At 48.8% G+C, this 22279-nt stretch overlaps 1 protein-coding gene and 1 pseudogene across 4 annotated transcripts in view; both read left to right on the top strand.

The window, feature by feature from the left end:
• The window catches only part of LOC146870528 (syncytin-2-like), a 283792-nt gene extending 262328 nt beyond the window's left edge, over positions 1-21464 (top strand). For 2 of the 3 annotated variants that reach the window (XR_014978313.1, XR_014978315.1), the window contains one exon: positions 11920-12888. Coding sequence is in view for 1 of the 3 variants with exons in the window: in XM_085643085.1 (XP_085499211.1) it covers positions 17141-17411; positions 18176-18318 (414 nt within the window). In the remaining 2 variants the exon portion in view is untranslated. Of the gene's footprint in view, positions 1-11919; positions 12889-17140; positions 17412-18175 lie in introns of those variants that run through there. The other variant, XM_085643085.1, reaches the window with a different exon arrangement.
• Positions 1-22279, top strand: part of LOC146870525 (rho GTPase-activating protein 27-like) — a 1164614-nt pseudogene that overhangs the window by 866907 nt on the left and 275428 nt on the right. The window lies entirely within an intron of this gene.

Raw genomic sequence — 22279 nt, forward strand, 5'->3', positions numbered from 1 at the left:
ATCTGCAGGAAATGAGGCCAACCATTATAATATCTTTTTGTCAGCAGAGGGATTGCTGCGAATCCAGTGTTTTATTCCAGGGTCAGGGAATAAATAGCTTGGGTGATGCACTGACACGTCTGTGCCTCAGGGTCTTCTCTGTGCTCTTCCCCTTTTTCATCTTAGTCCAAGGATTCCGACCAAAACCGAGAAAGCTATGGTGATTGTGGGTGTGGCACTTTGCCTTGCTCCTCCTGGCTTTATGCTCCATATTAAATAGCGAGGAGTTGAGAATGAGTTTTTCTAATTCTTCTATCTCCTCTTCTGTCCCTCATTTGGAGCCAGGCCATGTTGTGAAGCCTTAGCTTGATGGCTTGGAAATTGAAAGGAAGGGGATATCTAGAGAGGTGGTGGCAGGTGTAAAGGCTTCCAGTAGATCTTCAACATTACGCTTTTACTCTCATCCCTGGTACACTTTTTAGAAATGTTGTATAAAGGGTAAGATTGATCCAATGCCGTGGTGAAGTGAAAATCCTCTCTTGTTTTGCAGGATGGATGTTGTTTAGGTTTAGCAGTTGTGACCCTTAGACTTTGGTGGGTGGCTGTTAACTCGTTCAGATAACCCTGGAAGAGGAGTTGGTCCCTTAGAACCTAATATTCTCAGGGTGTAGAAAAGCTTTCCTCTCTCTTTCTCTCTCTTTTGCTCTTCAGTTAAAACCTTGTCAGTCAATTGGGATTTGTTACTGGTTTTGTCCACTCTTCAGAAATATCGCTTTGAATCGTACGTTCCAGTGCTTAACATAGAAAGTGTTTTTATCTGGGGCGCAAATTCTGCAAAGAATTTGGGTCAATTGGGTTCCCTTTAGTGTAAACCCCTTTTTGAAGATATGTCTGGAATAGTGGTCTTGAGATTAGGTCCTTCCTTTTTCTCCTAGGTCCTTTTTTTATTCGATCTGGATAAGGAAGATATTTTACCAGAGTTTTTACATAACACTAACACTCCAGGATAGGATGCTCTACATGTACATATGTGTTTTCTTGATTTATATAAAGTATGCGGCTTCCCTCTGAAGGGTGGATTCTTTGTTTGGCAACTTTGACCTAGTTAGAGTAGAAGGTTTCAACCTCTCTTGGAGCTATTGGGTTCACCCCACTTTATCTACAGCTAATGAGGAAATTCACTAGCCTTCTCTTTTGAGGGAATCACGGAAAGTCAGCTGGACGAATGGCTGGATCTTAGGCGAAGTTCAGGGTGCATCTCTTTTATAGGTATGTGGGTTTGTGACTTGGTCAGTTCCTTAGATCTTTGTAAATCACTCCCATTCCATGTGTGAGGATGTAGAATATGCAAAATTTGGGTCCAGATTTCTTTCAGATGTGTCCCAGAATGGACATTTTGCACAGTGAATAAAGATTTCATTGGTGTTGCAACAATGAATGTTATTTTGCGACAGTATTGGTCTTTGTCTGCTTTGATATTCCTTCATGAGTAATCACTGGAACTAAGACGTGAGTCATAAGGGGATGTTTTAATTAGCATCTGGTGATTCCATTACTTTGAGTGCATTGCTATTCATTCTGCTCATCCATATGAGTGGCAGTTGTGGGCGATATGTGTCATGAAACTTGGTTAGTTAAAGGATGTCTTTTATTCACAGTGTTAATGGCGATGCAGGTGTTTACGTTTTTCTGTCGAGGAAAAGAAAGTAGGACACAAAATTTCTGTCTGAAGAGGTGGGCTCTCAGTGAGTAATGACTGGAATGAGGGGCAATGGACTCGGAATAATGGAATTACCAGTAAGTAATTGAAACATTCCATCCATTCAGCTCTTAATTTGTGCTGGTGGTTACCGGTGACGCCCAAAAGCACTCATTTTTGGCAACTGGCACTTACTTTCCTCACCAGACATTGAGTGAGAGCAAGAGAGAGGAAAAAACAAACATGAGGGAAAGGAGGAGGAAGAGAGAGCCAGAAAAACCATCAGAAAGGCAGAACACAGGAGAGTGATAAAAGTGCAGGGAGTGTTTGATAGTGTAATAAAGAGGCCTGTAAGTGGATTCAGGATTATGCAGCTTTAGTATTCGGTGAACCAATGTTTAATCGGACCGACAGCAGCTTTTTGAGCAGAGCCTTGGGCACCGTCACTTATTCTTTCACATATTAAGCGCTGTATCCATTGTTACGTAAATCTGGAGTGTTTGTTGATGTGCTCACTGAATAACCTTTAAAATCCTGGAATTCTTGTATTAGGGATGTTTGGGGGAACAGACCCCACCTACAATAGGATTTCTCTTGTAATTCCCATATAGATTTCAGGTCTTGGAGGTGGATGGTGACACTGCCCAAACCTATGTAGCTAGTCATCATTTTACATGCAGACAGTACATTTCGACTTTTAGACGTCATGTGCTTGTCGGCATCCGTTTATGCCCATAGTTTAAGAGTGGTCTTGTTAGGCTTTGAGGAGGCTACAGAAGTTAAGAGTGCAGCTTTTAGAGATTAATTCTTCATTTCATATTTATCTTCTGTCAGTGGTCCTTCCATACATGCTTACGAGATTTATAACTTAAGTTGTGTTGTATTCCATGTATTGAAAACCTTGTGGACAGCTGAAAATTGTTGTTAGGTGCTTTTTATTCCAAGAGAACCAAGATCATTACAGTGCTAGACATCTTGATAAAAGTGCATACGCGATAAATAGTCCCAGCTATCACAGTGAGCACTACATACCTGCAATGCTGCCCTAGGTGACGCTCTACTCCAACAACCTTATGCTAGAGGATGCTGTGTTCTCAAGGGCCATGTTTGCAAATTTTGTACAATAAAGGGTGCAATGCTAATGGATATCAAGCAGTCACAGCCTCTTTTCCCATTTGAACTGCGATTTGATGGTCCTTGTGTAGAAGGACACTGAGTTCATTTGGCAAATGTGCACTAGTGGCTTGAGGATTGTGTGACCTGCATTAATGGACACTAAATAAAAGGATGCCAGTGGATTCTGAACTCCTATGGTCTGATGCGGTTCAGTTATATATTCGAGCAGGCACTCTGCTAATGGGCTATATGTTATGCCGGTGGGCCTGACCGCTAACTGGCCCCATTATCATATATGGTGGCACTAGTCGCCCCCACCCCTATCAACAGGCAATGATTGTGGGTCAGATATTCATTTGGAGAAGTCTTTTTTTTGTTTATAGCCAGCTGAGCCTCAGTGACACTGCCCACTTCCTTGATGTTGGTGGCTTATTGCTTCAGATGCCAAGTTCCCCTGTTACATTTCCTCTTCGAGCTACACAGGAAAGTATTCTCACCCTGTGAATGTAAAATTAAAATAGAGGAACAAGGCTTCTAACGGAGACATGGTGCCAGCAGATCTTTATTTGTAATGAAGAACAGGAGCTTAAAAACCCAAGGAAGAGCTCATGGTGGTGTCCGAGCTTTGTTGCTAAAATAAGGATTATGATTTTGAGACAATTTTTAATGGTGGTGAAAAGACAAACCACAAAGAACGCTTCTTCAAAACAGTCAATGCAAACCTTTAGTGCTTATTATAGTGTCGCTTTGCCACATGCGTTTCACTGGCCAAGAAGTTGTAACTCGTGGTTTCTTTTGTATGAAGTCCTCAGTTTAACTCTACCTCAGTGCATGAGAATCACAACTTCCACTGTCCATTAAGCGCCCAAGCATACTGGTTCAGCTTGCCTCGGCAACCTCTGAATAGAACCACACAGTGGACGTAATGCACGAAAAGGCGTCCACAGATGACTAGGCTCACCGTGATTGGGTAACATCACTCAATTCAAATACAAAACAATCAATTTACTGTGTTCTACATTAAGAAGACCACCAACCTTTATGTCTGTAGCAGGTTAATGTTTTTTCAACTTTATACATCTATAGTCAGTATAAGGTTGCCTATAGAGTCTCGGTATTCTCATTTCCAAAGCCATGTTTGAGTTACTACTAGCATTTACGTCGCGTGTGCCCGCTTGAAGCAGTAGCTCAGAGTTTGCTGGTAAATGTATCAAATGGGAAGACCTTAAGGTGTATCAGCATTCTATCATCAGCGTGCTCTGGAGAGTCGTGTAAAAATACATCAATATTCACAATTCTACCAGCTCTGGGAGGCCTGTACTCCTTAAAATCTATAGCTCAAGGACAAGAAATCAATGTATAGTTGTATCATTGATGCACAGAACACAGTTGAAAGAAACAATGCGGTGTAGGCTCCAGTTCAGAAGGGAAGATGATACAGACGTCACAGATCTCAGTAAATCAAAACAAATGCTGTGCTCAGGTGTGGTCCGCAAAGGCCTGGAGGGCGAGTGGGTCTCACTGTTCAAGCTTTTTTAGGTCGTTAAATAAAAGGGGAGGTCGACGTAATTCAGGTCTGATTTTTCTCTGGTAAAGAATGTGAACGACTCAGGGCTCGAGTCGGGGTACCACGTGGGTGGACGGCGTCCCCCCACTTATTTTACCGGGTTTTTACCGGGTGGACGCCGTCCCCCCTGCCCAAAAGATGGAGCCGGCACCCGAGCCTGCGCGCGCGCTCAGCACTCACCAAACCCCACCTTCTATTGTCGAGAGAGGGCAAACAGAGCTCTTTAAGTTGTTTCACGTTGATGGAGCCGTTCAGTGTGACAGACGGGCGCTCGTGGCCGTATATTAGAAAAGGTCAGTATGTGTTTATGCATTTCAGACGGAGACCGGCAAATTTACTGTGGGCAATAAATACGCACCGAACAAGAGCATCTTTAATTTCCCCGCTCCTTTGAGTGTCAATACGGTGACTAATTCCAACGTAAACATTCTCCTTTGCCCTTTGAACCTGCCCCCATCACCTTCTAACCTTTGTTAATTAGTGGGGACTACATCTCGTGACGTCACTTCCTGCCGTGAGGTCACTTCCGGTGACACCACCTAACTTGGAGCGTCCCCCCACTTCTTTTTTTAGGACTTGTGCCCTGGAACGACTGATGCAGTAATTGACGTATTTTGCCTCATTACATCTTAGACGAAAGTAAATTGTTTTAACTCGGGTTGATTAAAACAGCAGGCCGAATTATACATTGCAAATAATTTTGCTTCTAAACACAGCATAACAAGGCAATACGGATTTTAGCATAAATAAAAGAGGAGCCAGCTTAAATGAAATGTTCTGGTGGTTTAAATGTTTAGGTTTTAAGGGGGTGGAGTTTCTTTAATTTGGGTCAGTGTATCAAGATTCGGGTCACATCTGTTTGCAGAAGACGGACCATATCTTTTTGCAGAAGAGATTAATAAAAAGATGATAACAAGCATTGGCATAGCCAATAGGTCTCGCCTTTGGGACCTTACAAGTATTTAGATATGCAGCACAATATCCTAGGTGCAACAACATTAACAGTTGCATGGTTAAACACTTATAAGGTCCCAAGGCGAGACATATTGGCTATGCCAATGCTTGTTTACTCTGCTGGCGGTTCGGTGCTTGCAATGCATTATGTGTAAGCTGGATTTACCAGTGCTTGTTTTCAAAGTCCCTAATCAAGTTCAACGGAGACTAAAGACTGCGATGCCACGGATGCTAACAGAGGCCTTCAATGGGGGTTACATCGTCACGTAGAGCCCTGGGGATTATGGGAAATGTAAGCACATTTAGTGGCGCTAGAGGGGAGCCGAGCTCGGGACCACGGAAAATGTAAGCGCATTTCATTTTCAGAAGAGCACAGACCTTTTACTGGATTCACGTTTCGTATAAAATAATTTGTATGAACATTAAACATTCATATTCTACTTTGGGAAGATCATACAAAACTATATAGTAAGATCTTGATCTGATTAAGTAACCTGTATGTGTACCATATTATCAGATCTCCATTACATACAGGAGGCCTTTCAAAAGCTATACTAGAATACCTTCATCAGCGCCACACGCAGTGCACCTAATTTAAGTAGACCTGTTTAGTCTGTAAATAGCATCTAAGGCTTTACAAGGAGCCTGCATGTTTGTTTTACATGTTACAGTTAGAGCGGCCGAATTCTAAGTCCTTGGGTGCAACCAAAAGAACCAGCTCTTATGTTACAAAACAGATTTAAAATCAATGTACAATAATTATCGATAGAGGTCTTTCACTGCTGCAACAGTTCTATGCTTACACAAATGCATTATGGGTATGCCGGATTTGCCATCTCTTCTATACTATGGCCTCATTTGAGATTTCCTTCAGACTAAAGACTGCAATTCTACTGACTGCCGACAGAGGGCCACGCTCCGGTTTATCTGTTTGCTTCATTTTATCACAATGCCAGAACACTTATGAATGTCTTAATTAATTCCATATTCAAGGAAGTAAATGGGTTAATCTTCAAGCGCTAGACTACAAGAAACAAATCTGCAATTCTACAAACTGCCGACAGAGGGCCACGCTCCGGTTTATCTGTTTGCTTCATCTTATCAGAATGCCAGAACACTTATGAATGTCTTAATTTATTCCATATTCAAGGAAGTAAATGGGTTAATCTTCAAGCGCTAGACTACAAGAAACAAATCATTAGCTTATAAAGAAAGATTTAGCCTGTGGGATCACATTTTAAAAAGCTATCCAAATCCTTTCACTTTCAGCGAGGGCATTTAAAAACAAGCACGCGGCAGCAGGGGGAGGGGGCCGGCGCGATTCCCTTGCGGGAGCGTACAGCAAAGCGTGATGATTGCGACCATATGGTGCCACCATATGGCGCCGCGCGCTCCCGCAAGGGAATCGCCAACGCGCACGCAATGCCATTGCAAGCAATGCAACGCGTGCACGATTTTGCCCCCAAAGCTGTGCCGATGGCTAAAGGTCTCTCTCCTAAGCAGCGCATGCGCGCTGCGTAAGCGAGACCTAAAAACCATAGCAAAGCAAAAGTAAATTGAAAAGATTTCAAAATGTGAGACAAAGCTAACTTACCAATTGGCTTAACATTAATGTTGTTACAGACTGCTAAAGAAAACAAGTAAACCACAATAGATTCAGTTTGAACTATTTAGTGAAAGGTATTTCGTTTGCAATCATCCATGGAGTTTTTAAATGTCTCGTCTACAGACAACTTCAGTTGCAAGCACACCTATTGCATCCATTTTAGACTTAGAGTGGGCTTTGGGTCAGCCGCTTGCTGATGATTCCATTCATTTCTTATCTTTCATTACCCTGCTTCTGATTTCGTGGCTTTCCTCCCATTTAGATTTGTCCCATATAAGGAGCATTTTGGCATCACTTTGTTTTGTTTGCATTGAAGTGCATTGGGCACTATTTTCTCTCCCCCTAACTCTCTTCTTGCCATTTCTTGACCCTACCCTCTTTATTTAAATATTTGGCTCTCCCCTAGCATCTACTTGCCCTCCCGCATTTCTTCCTTTTCTCTCTGTCAGCTCTCCTTGATCCCCTTCCACATCTCAAGAGGGTTGCAGTGTGGTAAGCAGCAGCCATCTTGGAATAGCTTTTCATAAAACTTTTTTAAAAAATTAAAAATTATTGAGGTTGGTCACCCTTGCCGGCACTCATATGTGTACCAAAGGTCAACCTCTTAGAATGCTTTTTATTTTGCTTATAGAAAATACATTCCAAGATGGCTGCCTTTCATGCACACACGAATGCTGCCTTCCTAAAATGCTTTTTGTAAATAAACAATGGCAAAGCCAATAAGTCCCTACCCAATAGCACAGGTGAGTCTATTGTTTTTGCCAATGCTTGTTTATACTTAGTGTGAAAACATTTGTAAAAACTTTTTAAAAAGTAGCAAATAACATTTTAAAAAGTTTTCTAACTTCCTGGTCATAACTTCAACCGTATCTATAGCTGTGCATTTTCCTTACCTTAACTGGGCACATTTGTTATAACGGATCCTAACCAATCTTCCAACAAGGGAAAAACTGTTGTAATAGTACGTTGTGGCAATGCTCAAAGTTCTAATTTCAATGTATTTATTTCCAACCAAGGGGTCTATTAGGATGGCAGTCAGAAAACCACCCAACTGCCATGGAAGCGGAAAACCACCGCCCGCCTGCACCGTGGAAAATTCGGCGGGGAAATTAGGATCAACCGCCAAAAAACAATGACCGTGGCGGAACGGGGCCAAGAAAAACTGCCCATAGTGGGCGGAGATGGCCAAATTCCGTCCACGGTGGTCTCATTTGCGTCGGAAAAACACCAACCCGCACGGGAAATTAGGAAATCCCCGATGGTCCCGCGGTACGTTCAACTGTTTCTGACCGCTGCGGTCGCAAACAGTGATGAATGGGAGAGCCAGCAGAAGAGCTGCAGCATAGCCACCTCTGCGGACGATCCGTGAAAAATATGGCAGACGAATGAAAAAAACCCACAATAAGGCCAAAAAGTGCACATAGTAAAATAGCCATGCCCCCCAAAAACCCAAAACACACCCCAATGACACAACCACATGGCAAAAAGAAAAATACAATTCCCAGGACAACACACACACAACACCTGACAGCAATACCCCATTTGGACACACCCACATAGCTGAGTATAAAACCAGCCCCTTTCCTGACCACAATCCTTTGCAACACTCTAGAAGAGAAGGGCATTCACCAGATCAGAGAGGAGAGGCAAGAGAATACAGCACACACACATCACCACCACCACCACCATCACTACCACACCTGCACTACTAACCCCCCTGCACATCACACACCATACACATCACAACCACACCCACCACTCACACTCCTGCACCTACAACCACTTTGCACACCACACACCATGGCAACACATAAGATGCCCAAATTCACAGAGGGTGTGTTGACTGTCATGGTAGATGAGATAGTCAGAGTGGAACCACAACTGTTTGGTAGCCTGGTCCAACAGACACCATTAGCCACAAGAACACAAATGTGGGCAAGGATAGTCGAAAGGGTCAATGCAGTAGGGACCACCCGCGATCAAAAAAGGAAATCATGAAGCGGTGGCATGACTTGAAGAGAGTTGTCAAAGAGAGGAGGAGCAAGAACAGTGAGCTGGCTCAGAGGACTGGCGGTGGCCCTCCCATTCCACCAAAACCATACACACCATGGGAGGAGAAGGTGCTTGCCATACTGCATCCAGAGAGTCTCACAGGAGTACCCGGGTGAGTGGAGGCTAGTAAATACAAACAAATGACTACCACCACACTGATATGTACTGTCTTACATAACTACAAAGCTACACCACCTAGGACAAATTCCATTCATCTGCACCACACACTCGCAAAAACATGTCTCACAGTTCCAACATCCACTCACTCCCATACACCCCAAAGGTAGCTAGCAACATTACCATGGGGGCATGTGTACAGGTAGACAGCGCTACAACTTCCACCAGGCCCCCTTGTCCCACAGCATCAGCAAGATGGAGCCCTCCTCCCACCCCACCCAGAAGCATGTGTCGGCCATTACATAACCCACATCAAACTTACAGGTAGGTAGCCATCTTCCCTGGGAGGGTGTTTGGGGGTGGTAGGCCTGAACCACTACTCCCACCATGCCCCCTGTCCCACACCTCAGCAGGATGGAGCACTCCCCCACCCAGAAGCAGTTGCAAGCCATTTCAGTACAACAAACTTACAGGTAGGTAGCCATCTTCCCTGGGGGGGTGTTTGGGGGTGGGAGGCCTGTACCACTACTCCCACCATGCTCCCATCCCACACCTCAGCAGGATAGAGCACTCCCCCCACCCCACCCAGAAGCATGTGTCAGCCATTACATAACCCCATCAAACTTACAGGTAGGTAGCCATCTTCCCTGGGAGGGTGTTTGCGGGTGGGAGGCCAGCACTACAACTCCCACCATGCCCCCTGTGCCACACCTCAGCAAGATGGATCCCTCCCCTCACCCCACCCAGAAGCATGTGTCAGCCATTACATAACCCACATCAAACTTACAGGTAGGTAGCCATCTTCCCTGGGAGGGTGTTTGGGGGTGGGAGGCCTATACCACTTCTCCTACCATGCCCCCTGTCCCACACCTCAGCAGGTTGGAGCACTCACTCCCACCCAGAAGCATGTGGCAGCCATTACATAACCCACATCAAACTTACATTGCATTGTTCACCTCCACCCAACAGGTAGGTAGCCATCTTCCCTGGGAGGGGGTTTGGGAGTGGGAGGATGGTACCACTACTCCCACCATGCCCCCATCCCACACCTCAGCAGGATGGAGCACTGCCCCTACCCCACCCAGAAGCATGTGTCAGCCATTACATAACCCACATCAAACTTACAGGTAGGTAGCCATCTTCCCTGGAAGGGTGTTTGCGGGTGGGAGGCCAGCACTACAACTCCCACCATGCCCCCATCCCACACCTCAGCAGGATGGAGCACTGCCCCCACCCCACCCCAAAGCATGTGTCAACCATTACATAACCCACATCAAACTCACAGGTAGGTAGCCATCTTCCCTGGGAAGGTGTTTGTGGGTGGGAGGCCTGTACCACTACTCCCACCATACCCCTATCCCACACCTCAGCAGGATGGAGCACTCCCCCACCCAGAAGCAGTTGCAAGCCAATGCAGAACATCAAACAAACTTACAGGTAGGTAGCCATCTCCCCTGGGTGGGTGTCTGTGGGTGGGAGGCCTGTATCACTACTCACACCAGGCCCTCTTGTCCCATAGCATCAGCAAGATGGAGCCCTCCCCCTACCCCACCCGAAGCATGTGTCAGCCATTACATAACCCACATCAAACTTACAGGCAGGTATCCATCTTCCTTGAGAGGGTGTTTGGGGGTGGGAGGCCTGTACCAATACTTCCACCATGCCCCCTGTCCCACACCTCAGCAGGATGGAGCACTCACTCCCATCGAGAAGCATGTGGCATGCATTGTTCACCTCCACCCAACAGGTAGGTAGCCATCTTCCCTGGGAGGGTGTCTGGGGGTGGGAGGCCTGTACCACTACTCCCACCATGCACCCTTGTCCCCCAGTACAGCAAGATGGAGCACTCCCTCCCACCCAGAAGCATGTGGCATCCATTGTATTGTTCACCTCCACCCAACAGGTAGGTAGCCATCTTCCCTGGGAGGGTGTCTGGGGGTGGGAGGCCTGTACCACTACTCCCACCATGCACCCTTGTCCCCCAGTAAAGAACGATGGAGCTCTCCATACTACCCAGATGCATGTGGCATCTAATGGCCCACCTCAAACAAACTAACAGGTAGGTAGACATATTGTTCTGTCTTGTGACACCACTGAGCAGGATGTAAGCCTCCACCATGCACACACAGATGTGTCACATAACAAAGCCAAATGTGAGCACATAACAGGTAAGTAGCCAGTACATGCACCCACCCATTCGTCACAAAAGAAATGGTGACTTATGACAACACCAGCCCTCTCATTGCACAAATATGCGCACCAACCCCATTGCCACGCACAGTATGCACACAGGTAAGCAAAGGAAACTGTCACAGCTACCAAAGTGTGACACACCAATGCACATGTAGAAGAAAGTCTGGGCACAATCATGCACAGCCCCTATTGACATGTGCAGTGCCATGGGGCCAGAGCAACAAGGACCATTCGAAAAATAAGAAAGCATGTTTGGTGGTACAAATCAAGATATGCACATGACAGGACAAAGGTATGCAGGAGATGACAATGGCCACTCCATGGCCAGATGTGACGTCTGCCAGCTCAGACAAATGAACAAAGAGTCCTCAATGAAATAATATGTTGTGCCAGTCCCTAGATGTCAACAGGTCCCTGTAATCACAAATTATGCACGGGGCGCATGGTATGTAATGACACCTCAAACCATGGACAAGTAATGCATGTACCACTGCATCATGTCAGGAGGCACAGTAGTGCACATAGAAAACAATGTGATGATCAGTCAATTGTGTAGTGTACAAACAGTGAATGACACACAGCTAACACAAAGCATGCGGGTTGCACTACAATGACCATTTCCCATCTGACCCACAGGGGACCAAGAACTCAAAGCAGAAGACAACACCAGCAACCTGCAGAGCCAGTCTCCCCCCGGTCCATGGACTCTTGGATGTTGACTCCCGGGATTCTCTGGACTATGAGCTCGAAGCCGGCCCATCTGGTGTGCCAGGACGCAACAGGTCCCAGGACCCCATAGTCCCCCCCACCACATCTGCTGCAATACAAACGTCTCTGCAGACCCCTGCTCTCACGGCCTGTCCGTCCTCCACCACCACCACCACTACCAGCACTGCCTGCAACACTCCCTCTGTCCCAGAGAATGACCACCCCACACTACTGACTGAGGAGGGCAGGGAGAGGATGCCGGTGCCCACAGTGGTGAGGCAACAGGTCCGTGGCAGCAGGGTAGGTGGGAGGGACAGGGGCACCCACAGACAACAAGAGGCTGGGACCCAATCCCTGGACCACATCACCAGAGTCCTTGGGGCATATGAACAGGCCCTTTGGACGAACTGTTACGCAAGCTCATCCTGCTGATGAGGTCCATTGACACCCGCATGGGACAAATTGTGGACCTCTTGGGCCAGCAAGTGGCAGTACTGAGGGACAGGCCTGCACCACATCCAACACCTCCACCTCCTTCTGGTGAGCAGCAGGATGACAGTTCACCATTCTCCCGTGCAGCCACAGAGAGGGGTGAGTCCTCAGACCCCACTGGCCCTGCAGCAGGGCCCCCCTGCCAAGCAACAAAGGGGTCGTCCTAAGAAAACCCTGGGAGTATCTGGAGGCAAAGCACCTGCCAAATGCCAGTCACGGAGCCAGCCATGATGGCAACCCTCTTCACCACTGCATTGACGTTTTGGACTGTCCTTCCCCACACTGCCTTGTGAATGGTATCTGTCTGTTGGACTGGGTCACCACATCAATGTGTTGACTACTCGATTATCTCATTTACCATAACTGTCAACTCACTGCTTCACCAATCACGTCAATGTAAATGTACACCCCCTCACATGTTACCATTGTAAATAAAAAATCCTTACACACATGTTGTGTCTGCTCCGTCTTTATTGCAGGATGTACAGTGTTCAACATGTTCGCAATGTACCAGGAGTATGGACTGTATGTAGGCAAGGAGAAGTTGAAGGCACCTAGGAAAACACAACAGAACAACATTCACTGGTCTGGGTGTGGCATCACAGACATCACACAACACCTACCATCAAGATAATCCAACATGCACACGTCACAATGGGCAACAAGTGTCAACATACACATCCCGTAGATGTTCCTAAATGACCTGTCCCAGAAACATTGCCAACCACCACTGAGTCTACCACTGGCTGCTGTCACAAATCTCACATACCCCTTCACGACAGCAGGAACATCATCAGACAATGGGTATGTTGTACATTGTCACCCACCTTTAAGTGAAGTAGCGGGTGATGAGCTGTTGACGCAAGTCAACACCTTCCTCCTCTCCACTGTCCTCCTCACTGGACACGGGTTGATTTGCAGGCGGGGGCCTTGGGTCCTCATCATCATCCAGGAGCAGGGTAATCTCCTTGCGAATGGCTAGGTTGTGGAGCATGCAGCATGCCACTACAATCTGACACACCTTCGCGGGTGAGTACACCAGTGCACCTCCGTTCTTGTCCAGGCAGCGGAAACTTGACTTAAGCAGACCAAAAGTACGCTCCACCACACGACGTGCCCTCCCATGGGCATCAATGTAGCGGACTTCAGCCGGCGTCCTGGGATTCCGCAGTGGGCTCAGCAACCAGGGACGGTTGAGATATGCAGAGTCACCTAGGTATGACAAACACAAATAAACATTGTAATGTCGCTGAGGCAGAGGGCAGCAGGTCACACACCCAGCACGCCATACGACTAGGCATACTCACCCACAATCCATGCACGCTCGGGAAGTAGATTAGCCATCAGCTGGGGTACAATGCTTTTCCACAGGATGTAGGAGTCATGGGCTGAGCCTGGGAATTTGGCACACATGTGGGAGATGATCATATCTGCCAGGCACACCACTTGCACATTTATGGAGTGGTAATGTTTACGATTCCTGTAAATGTGCTCACGTGCCTGTGGTGGCACAAGCCCAACATGGGTGCAATCAATGGCACCAACAACATGGGGGATTTGTCCAAGGGGATAGAAATCTCCCTTCACAGCTGCCAATTCAGGACCCCTGGGAAATGGATATATCTGTCCTTGTATATCATCATGGCGAACAGAACATCAGGCAGCACTATGCTGAACATAGGTTGCGACATCCCACCTGCGCTGGCCACCGTGTGCTGGAATGATCCTGTGGCAAAAAAATGCAGGGTCGCCATCACCTTATAAGTTGGGGTGAAAACTATTGGATATGTTCTGCGAGGCTGCAGGTGGGGCTCCAACATATCACAAAGGGTTTTTAGGGTGGCTCTATCCAGACGGCATTTCCAGATGATCGCCTCATTCTCCATGTCCTCCAGCACTGTCAAGTGACGAAGCAGATTTAGTCTCCTCCTAGTTGAGATGAAAGTGGACACATGTCAATGCAATACATCATGAGATGGGCACAGCATCTCATGTTCTGAATGACACCACATCAACAAAGACTGTCATCAAAATTGAGTTACAGACCAGCTTACATGTAGGGACAGCTTCAGCTACACAAATGGCACACCTGTCAACTTACACAAAACAAGTACCTCAAACACCACCTCAGTCAATGTGAATGCACATAGGGATATGGCCGCATTTACCATGGGCACTCCTGGGAGTATAGCATCCAGCATATGTGTAACAAATCAACCCCACTATCTCATACCTTGCTGCTGTACTAGACACACCTTCATGTGTCATTTGAACCTGGCACACATCCACAACACAATGACCACAGTCGGAGCAGAAATGACAATTGTGTGCATGATCAGACATAAGAGGACATGCAAAAAAGATCATCATTCATTGAGACAAACATTGCTGTGATTGTCACTGCACCTCAACACATTGACATGTGTACACATTTTAGAGTCGATAACAACACTGTCCTGCGTACACGACCATCAATATCATAAGTGACATGTGAGGGAGTACAGGCCAATCTATGAAATCACATACACAAACATGGCATGTGTAGTCACCAGTGGAGTAAATGGAACATCAGCATTGCGTGCACAATGATGTGCCATTGACCATGTGGGCACTGTGCACTGTTGATGTTCGCCAGATGGTCATTGTGATTGTATGTCCCCAGCGGTGTGTCACCAGCACTCCCCAATGCACAGGTGCGGTAGTGATAGCCATGGAGACATTCCCAAATGGCGGTTGGCATGCCCTACCACCCAAATCGTGGTGCCTCATGTGAATGTATGGCACACAAATCGTGGTAGCTACCGCCTGTCCCAAGCGGTGTGTCACCAGCACTCCCCATATACACAAGTGCGGTAGTGATAGCCATGGAGACATGCCCAAATGGCGGTTGGCATGCCCCACCACCCAAATCGCGGTGCCTCATGTCAATGTATGGCACCCAAATTGCGGTAGCTACCACCGGGCCCCAGCGGTGTGTCGCCGCCATGGAGCATGCCCTTACAGCCAATGGGAACCTTGATTGTGGGAGCATGATGCAATTTTGAAAATCGCGGTAGGCATGCTCTGCCACCGTGGAGGCGGTCATTGGATGCATTTGAAAAAGGCAGACCTGGACCACCAATTGCTGCAGCTTGGCGCCTTTGAAACGACCCCAGGGGGCTGTATATATGTGGGACGGAGCCTCAAATCTCCACTGCTCCCAGAGCCTGCTGCCAGAGACCCCTCACCTGCTGCTGCCTCCAGGGACTGCTGCCAGAGACCCCTCACTTGCTGCTGCCTCCAACAGGGGCGTAACACAGGGCCCCACATCACCCGCGGGGCGGGGGGGGGGGGGCCAAAGCTCCAGGGGGCCCCCTCAGCACTGCACTTTGGCCAGAGAGCTCTTGATAGAGTCTGGAGGGGGCCCCTCCACGTATCTTGCAGGGGGGCCCTCTCAATTATCGTTACTCCACTGGCCTCCAGGGACTGCTGCCAGAGACCCCCCACCTGCTGCTGCCTCCAGGGACTCCTGCCAGAGACCCCCACCTGCTGCTGCCTCCAGCGACAGCTGCCAGAGACCTCCCACCTGCTGCTGCCTACAGGGACTGCTGCCAGAGACCCCTCACATGCTGCTGCCTCCAGGTACTGCTGCCAGAGACCCCTCACCACCCAATTCCGCCGCTGTTGTCTCATGTCCACAGTGATGGCAAGGACAGAGAAGATCCGTGCCAGTCCCTTCACAAGTGAGGAGCTAGAGGTTCTGGTGGAGGTGCTCACACAGTACCCAAGGCTATATGGTGCCCCAAATGTCGTGGTAAGTCTTCGACAGTGGTGGGGTAGGGCAGGGGAGCCACACATGTAGTTGGACTGATGCATATGAGCCTGAGAGTGTGGGGTTGTGTCATGCACTGCCTAACATGCTGTCTCCAGGGAGAAGGTGTGTGTACCCAATGCCACAGGTTTCCCTGCCTGCCCATGTATGTTTGAGTGACCTGTGTTGTGTTGTCAGCCATACAGTGATGCAGAAAGTTGATCATGCAGGAGTCAGGACAATGATTGCTTGACTGAATGGCTGTGTGTGCCCCTGTTGTCCATCTCAGTGTGAGCCCAGCTGGCGTGCACAGTCCCCGCCCAATAAGAAAAGGACACATCACTTCACTTACAGAGTATTACATCAGTCTTTTCTCATTGCACTCCAGCTATGAGCCATCTCAGCACTGTAGACTGCACATGACCGGCCTTGTGATGAGGATTTTGGATATGTGAGATCATGTCCCTCAATGTGACATCCATGACACAGTTATCTATTCACAGGGCAGGGACATTGAGGGCTGCGCAGTCTTGGACGCAGTGAGTCTACCCCCAAACACAGGTTGATATGTGATGTATGTGTTGCTCAACCTAAAAATGGCTTTGAGATGTGGGCTGGCTACACAGGGGCTTCAGTGCTGGCATCTTGCATGTGTGTGAGATGTGCAGGGACTGTGTTCCCCCTCATACCTGCATACATTTACATCAGAATTTCCCATGCAGATGTACCATGTGAGAACTATACTTGTCTCTGTTAGACATATATTTGGATTAGTGATGAGTTTGTATCTTGCTGCTGTACTGAGAGATGTAGGTACATAACACTGTGTCACTGATCATTTCCCCCTCTTGTCTCCCATGCCTGCAGATCAAGGTACACCAGTGTAAGGCCATGTGGAGGGCCACTGCGGCCAAGGTGCGAGCTCTGGGTGTCTCAAACCGACGGCGCACCCACTGCCACAAGAGGTGGGACGACATCAGCCGGCTGGCAAAGAACGTGGCGGAGATGACCTTGGGGCTGCTTCCTCGCACTGGGCGTTTGGCACGGTGCAGCATGGCACCACTGATGGGCCGCATCTTGGACATGACACAGCCTGAGCTGGATGCACGTTTGAAGGAGCATCAGCATCAAGCCAGGGGTGAGCATTTAGGGAAGGGTGACTTTGGCTGGGAGTGCCTGCATGTGTACAGAGCCTGTGCCAGCACTGGCCTATGTGATGTTGGTAGTGTGATGCAGTGGCTTGTAAGTGGCTGCTAGGCTGGGTGCGGGTGTTATGCATTTGCCCTACCTGTACTTACATAGGTAATTTGAGTACTGTGCATTCCCATTGCATTCTGAGTCGTGGTCTTCAGGTAACATCTGCATTGGGGTAGTCTGGGGAATCCCATGTGAGGGAACTGCAGTGTGCCCGATCTGAGTGTACCTTCATCAATGCGTCCATTGCCCTGACTCAGATTTGGGAGGCCAAGACATCTGACACCAATGTGCACCAGTCTTTGGGCCCCAAAGTACAACATGGTGGGTGGCATGGGCTCATGGCCATTGTGGAATGTCATGTTGTGTTCTGTGTCTGTGTTGTCCACTCCTGTTCCAACCAGATCTGTCAGTGGCAACAAGTAGTGTGCCCCCATCATGGCCCTAGGTGTGCTCAGATCTATTTGTGTGTTTGGTTGAATGGAGCCACTAGCAGGGTGTGTTGCTGTGTGGTCGTCACATGGCTCACTTATGCCTGAATTTCCAGTTTCCACACACTGTTTGAGTCAATTTAGTGAGTTAGCACAGTGTGATTGCACAGGGTGGTGTTCAACATGTAGATTTAGTCATCTTTTGTGATGCTTTGCTTGCATATGTTTGTTCTGTTGCTGCCACTGAACTGACCCTACATCGCTCTCTCTCATGCAGCATCTCCTGTGGTCACGGAGGGACAGGAGACGGACACCAGTGGGGGTGAAACAAGCACAACAGCTGCACAGGAGCCCAGTGACACAGATGTCACCAGCGCCTCAGAGGGGGACAGGAGTCTGCTGGAGGAATTCCAGCCTTAGACGCAAAGTTCAACATCATCTGATGCCAGCGAGGATGCATCCATGTTGGCGGGCACAGGGAACGGGGACTCTGCATCCTCTTCCACCACACAACGGCCAGTGCCCACTTCCTCTGGTGCTGCACGTGTTCGCACCAGTAAGAGGGGGAAGTGTCCTTCACCCCGGGTACCGTTATCCCTGTCCCCCCTGCTGCCATCAGTGCTGAGTCTGTGGACCTTTTGCACCAGCTGTGTGTAGGCCAGACAGCTCTCCTCAATGCCTTCCTTGACCACGACAACAAATTGGCACAGGTGGTTGCTTTCATGGAGGGCATACATTCAGACGTGGGTGGTCTACTCTGCACCGGACTGTCCAGTCTTTGTCCTCCACAGTGACGGCAGCCCTTCAACAGGCACATTCTCACAGTCCAGCTCCGGTCCCTTTGTCCACCCCCCTAGCATTGGCCACGTCTGATGATAGTGACCATACAGCACACGAAGCACAAAGCAGCAACAACCCAAGCGGTCACGGGTGCAGACACCATCCCCACAGAAGACCAAAGCCACCCCAGAGCTCAAAGACAAATGCCCGTCAGGCGACACCAGGGGCCAAATTGCAAAGAAGCAGACCTCAGGCTCACATGTCTCAGAGGCCTCCCCAGCCAAGGACTCTCCTGTCCCTAAAGCATCTCACAAATAGAAGCATGCAGTTTCTGTGCCCACCGAGAAGTTGGTGCATGCCAAGGGTACACCTAGGAAGGGCTCCAAGGCAGATTCACCCACCACCTCGACTCCTATTCCAAGCCCAGTAAAGCAGGGGAAGGAGGGCACTAAAGGGGTAACACCTATTAAACAGGGGAGGGAGGGGCAAAGGCGAAGCCAGGCAAAGCGTTCCGCTGGATCCAGCACATCCCCAGAGGGAGTGCCAGCGTCTGCACCTGATGCAGCTTTGGTGGTGAGTGTGCCTGTTGTGTCCACACCACCTCCCATTGATCCAAAGTCAGGCAAGCCATTTAGGATCCCCAAGAAGTGGAAAGGTACCCCTCCACAATCTCCCAGCCACACTGTGTCTCACGTCTGCATGACTCCACCTCCACATGACACTACACCACCTGGTCCAAGCAGCCCTCTGGCTTGCCAAGCCACTGATAGCTCTACCTCAGCTGGTCCGCTCTCTCCCCGGTCAAGTGCCCCGACAGTCCCCGAGACACAGCCAGCTCCCAGCCCGCCTGACAGCCAAGTCTGAGTGGTAGTCACCCTCACACACCTGTCTTTCACACAGGTGGGCCTGTACTGCACATTGTTACCCCCGACTGTGTTGCTGACCATGGAAAGGTACAGTCGCACACATTCCCTGTGCAGGTTCTCCTGGACATACTCTGCACTACGTTTTTGCCACTGGCCTTGTTGCTCTTTGCTGTGTTCAACTATTCCCTGTGCAGGTTCTCCTGGATATACTCTGCACTTTGTTTTTGCCAATGACCTTGTTGCTCTTTGCTGTGTTCAAGTAGTCCCTGTGCAGCTTCTCGTGGACAAACTCTGTACTTTGCCCAGGCCACTGGACTTTCTGTTTAGCCCTTGCCTGGGCAGCTTCTCATGGGCATACTCTGCACTTTGCCCTGCCAACTAGCCTGGTCATTCACTGCTGTGTGCCCCTTGTCTGTGCAGCTTCTCATTGACATACTCTGCACTTTGCCCTGCCAACTGGCCTTGTCATTCACTGCTGTGTGCCCCTTGCATGTGCAGCATCTCATGGACTTACTCGGCACTTTGCCCTGCCAACTGGCCTTGTCATTCACTGCTGTGTGCCCCTTGCCTGTGCAGCTTCTCATGTACATACTCGACACTTTGCCCTGCCAACTGGCCTTGTGATTCACTGCTGTGTGCCCCTTGCCTGTGCAGCTTCTCATGGACATACTCTGCACTTTGCCCTGCCAACTGGCCTTGTCATTCACTGCTGTGTGCCCCTTGCCTGTGCAGCTTCTCATGGACATACTCTGCACCCTGGACTGGCCACTGGCCTTGCTGTTTTGCCCTTGCCTGTGCAGCTCCTCATGGGCATACTCTGCACTTTGCCCTGCCAATTGGCCTTGTCAATCACTGCTGTGTGCCCCTTGCCTGTGCAGCTTCTCATGGACATACTCTGCACCCTGGACTGGCCACTGGCCTTGCTGTTTTGCCCCTGCCTTTGCAGCTTGTCATGGACATACTCTGCGCTTTGCCCTGCCCACTGGCCTTGTTGCTCTTTGCTGTGTTCAACTATTCCCTGTGCAGGTTCTCCTGGACATACTCTGCACTTTGTTTTTGCCACTGGCCTTGTTGCTCTTTGCTGTGTTCAAGTAGTCCCTGTGCAGCTTCTCGTGGACAAACTCTGTACTTTGCCCAGGCCACTGGACTTTCTGTTTAGCCCTTGCCTGGGCAGCTTCTCATGGGCATACTCTGCACTTTGCCCTGCCAACTGGCCTTGTCATTCACTGCTGTGTGCCCCTTGTCTGTGCAGCTTCTCATTGACATACTCTGCACTTTGCCCTGCCAACTGGCCTTGTCATTCACTGCTGTGTGCCCCTTGCATGTGCAGCATCTCATGGACTTACTCGGCACTTTGCCCTGCCAACTGGCCTTGTCATTCACTGCTGTGTGCCCCTTTCCTGTGCAGCTTCTCATGGACATATTCGGCACTTTGCCCTGCCAACTGGCCTTGTGATTCACTGCTGTGTGCCCCTTGCCTGTGCAGCTTCTCATGGACATACTCTGCACTTTGCCCTGCCAACTGGCCTTGTCATTCACTGCTGTGTGCCCCTTGCCTGTGCAGCTTCTCATGGACATACTCTGCACCCTGGACTGGCCACTGGCCTTGCTGTTTTGCCCTTGCCTGTGCAGCTTCTCATGGGCATACTCTGCACTTTGCCTTGCCAACTGGCCTTGTCAATCACTGCTGTGTGCCTCTTGCCTGTGCAGCTTCTCATGGACATACTCTGCACTTTGCCCTGCCCACTGGCCTTGTTGTTCACTGCTGTGTTGCCCCTGCCTTTGCAGCTTGTCATGGACATACTCTGCACTTTGCCCTGCCCACTGGCCTTGTTGCTCTTTGCTGTGTTCAAGTATTCCCTGTGCAGCTTCTCATGGACATACTCTGCATTTTGTGCCTTGCTCTTCTCTACTCATGTTGCCTATCTATGCCATATGTGAATAAAGACAGTTGCTCCTGTTGTCTGTTTTGTCAGTGTCCTTACTGAATAAAGTTATTTTGCTGTGTGTATTTGGTTTACTGTGCCACATGGTCTGTGTGCCACTTCAACATAGCCAATGTCTTGGCTCACGTACTCTATTTTTTACATGGGTGACAGGGACTTAAGTTCTTCCTGACCCAGATACTTGTGGGGGCAATGATGTCAATTTTAAATGGAAAGCAGTTGTCATTTTCGAACTTTGTTCATGTTGGCTATATTATACACATGTCAGGTTGGGTGGCACTGCCAGCACAGAGTGGGATTCTATCCACAGGATTGCAGGCAGGCTGGCCAGGGTCATCATGTATGTGTATTCTTCCCTTATGTGTGCCCAGTGGTGTATGTGTGTGGTCATCTTGTGATGGCCAGTCATCCTAGTCCTATGGCTTACTTTCAATATGTGCTCTTGGGTAGTCAAGAAGTGTGCAGTGTGAAGGGGGTGAGTTTGTCGGGAGTGCTGATGTGTGCATGCCCCTGCATTGTCAACTACACACGTGTCACCCAGGAGTTGTATGCCTGTTGTTTTGATTGTTCAGCCCTGTGGATGTGGTTGAATGCACATGTGTGAGTTGTATGTTGTGCACTGTGCAGTGTGTTGGTGTGTGCTTGCAGTTCTGGCTGACTCCTACTTGTTGTTTTTGTCACTTGTGAGTATGCAGAGTGGCAAGTCAGTGTTGTGTTTTGTTGATCATCCATGTGTCTTGTTACTGTTTGTGGAGACTGTGCAGACCTGCTGCTCCACACTGCCATTGT

Source organism: Triturus cristatus, chromosome 1_1 (genome assembly GCF_964204655.1).
Source record: "Triturus cristatus chromosome 1_1, aTriCri1.1, whole genome shotgun sequence".
NCBI classification, from domain to species: Eukaryota; Metazoa; Chordata; class Amphibia; order Caudata; family Salamandridae; genus Triturus; species Triturus cristatus.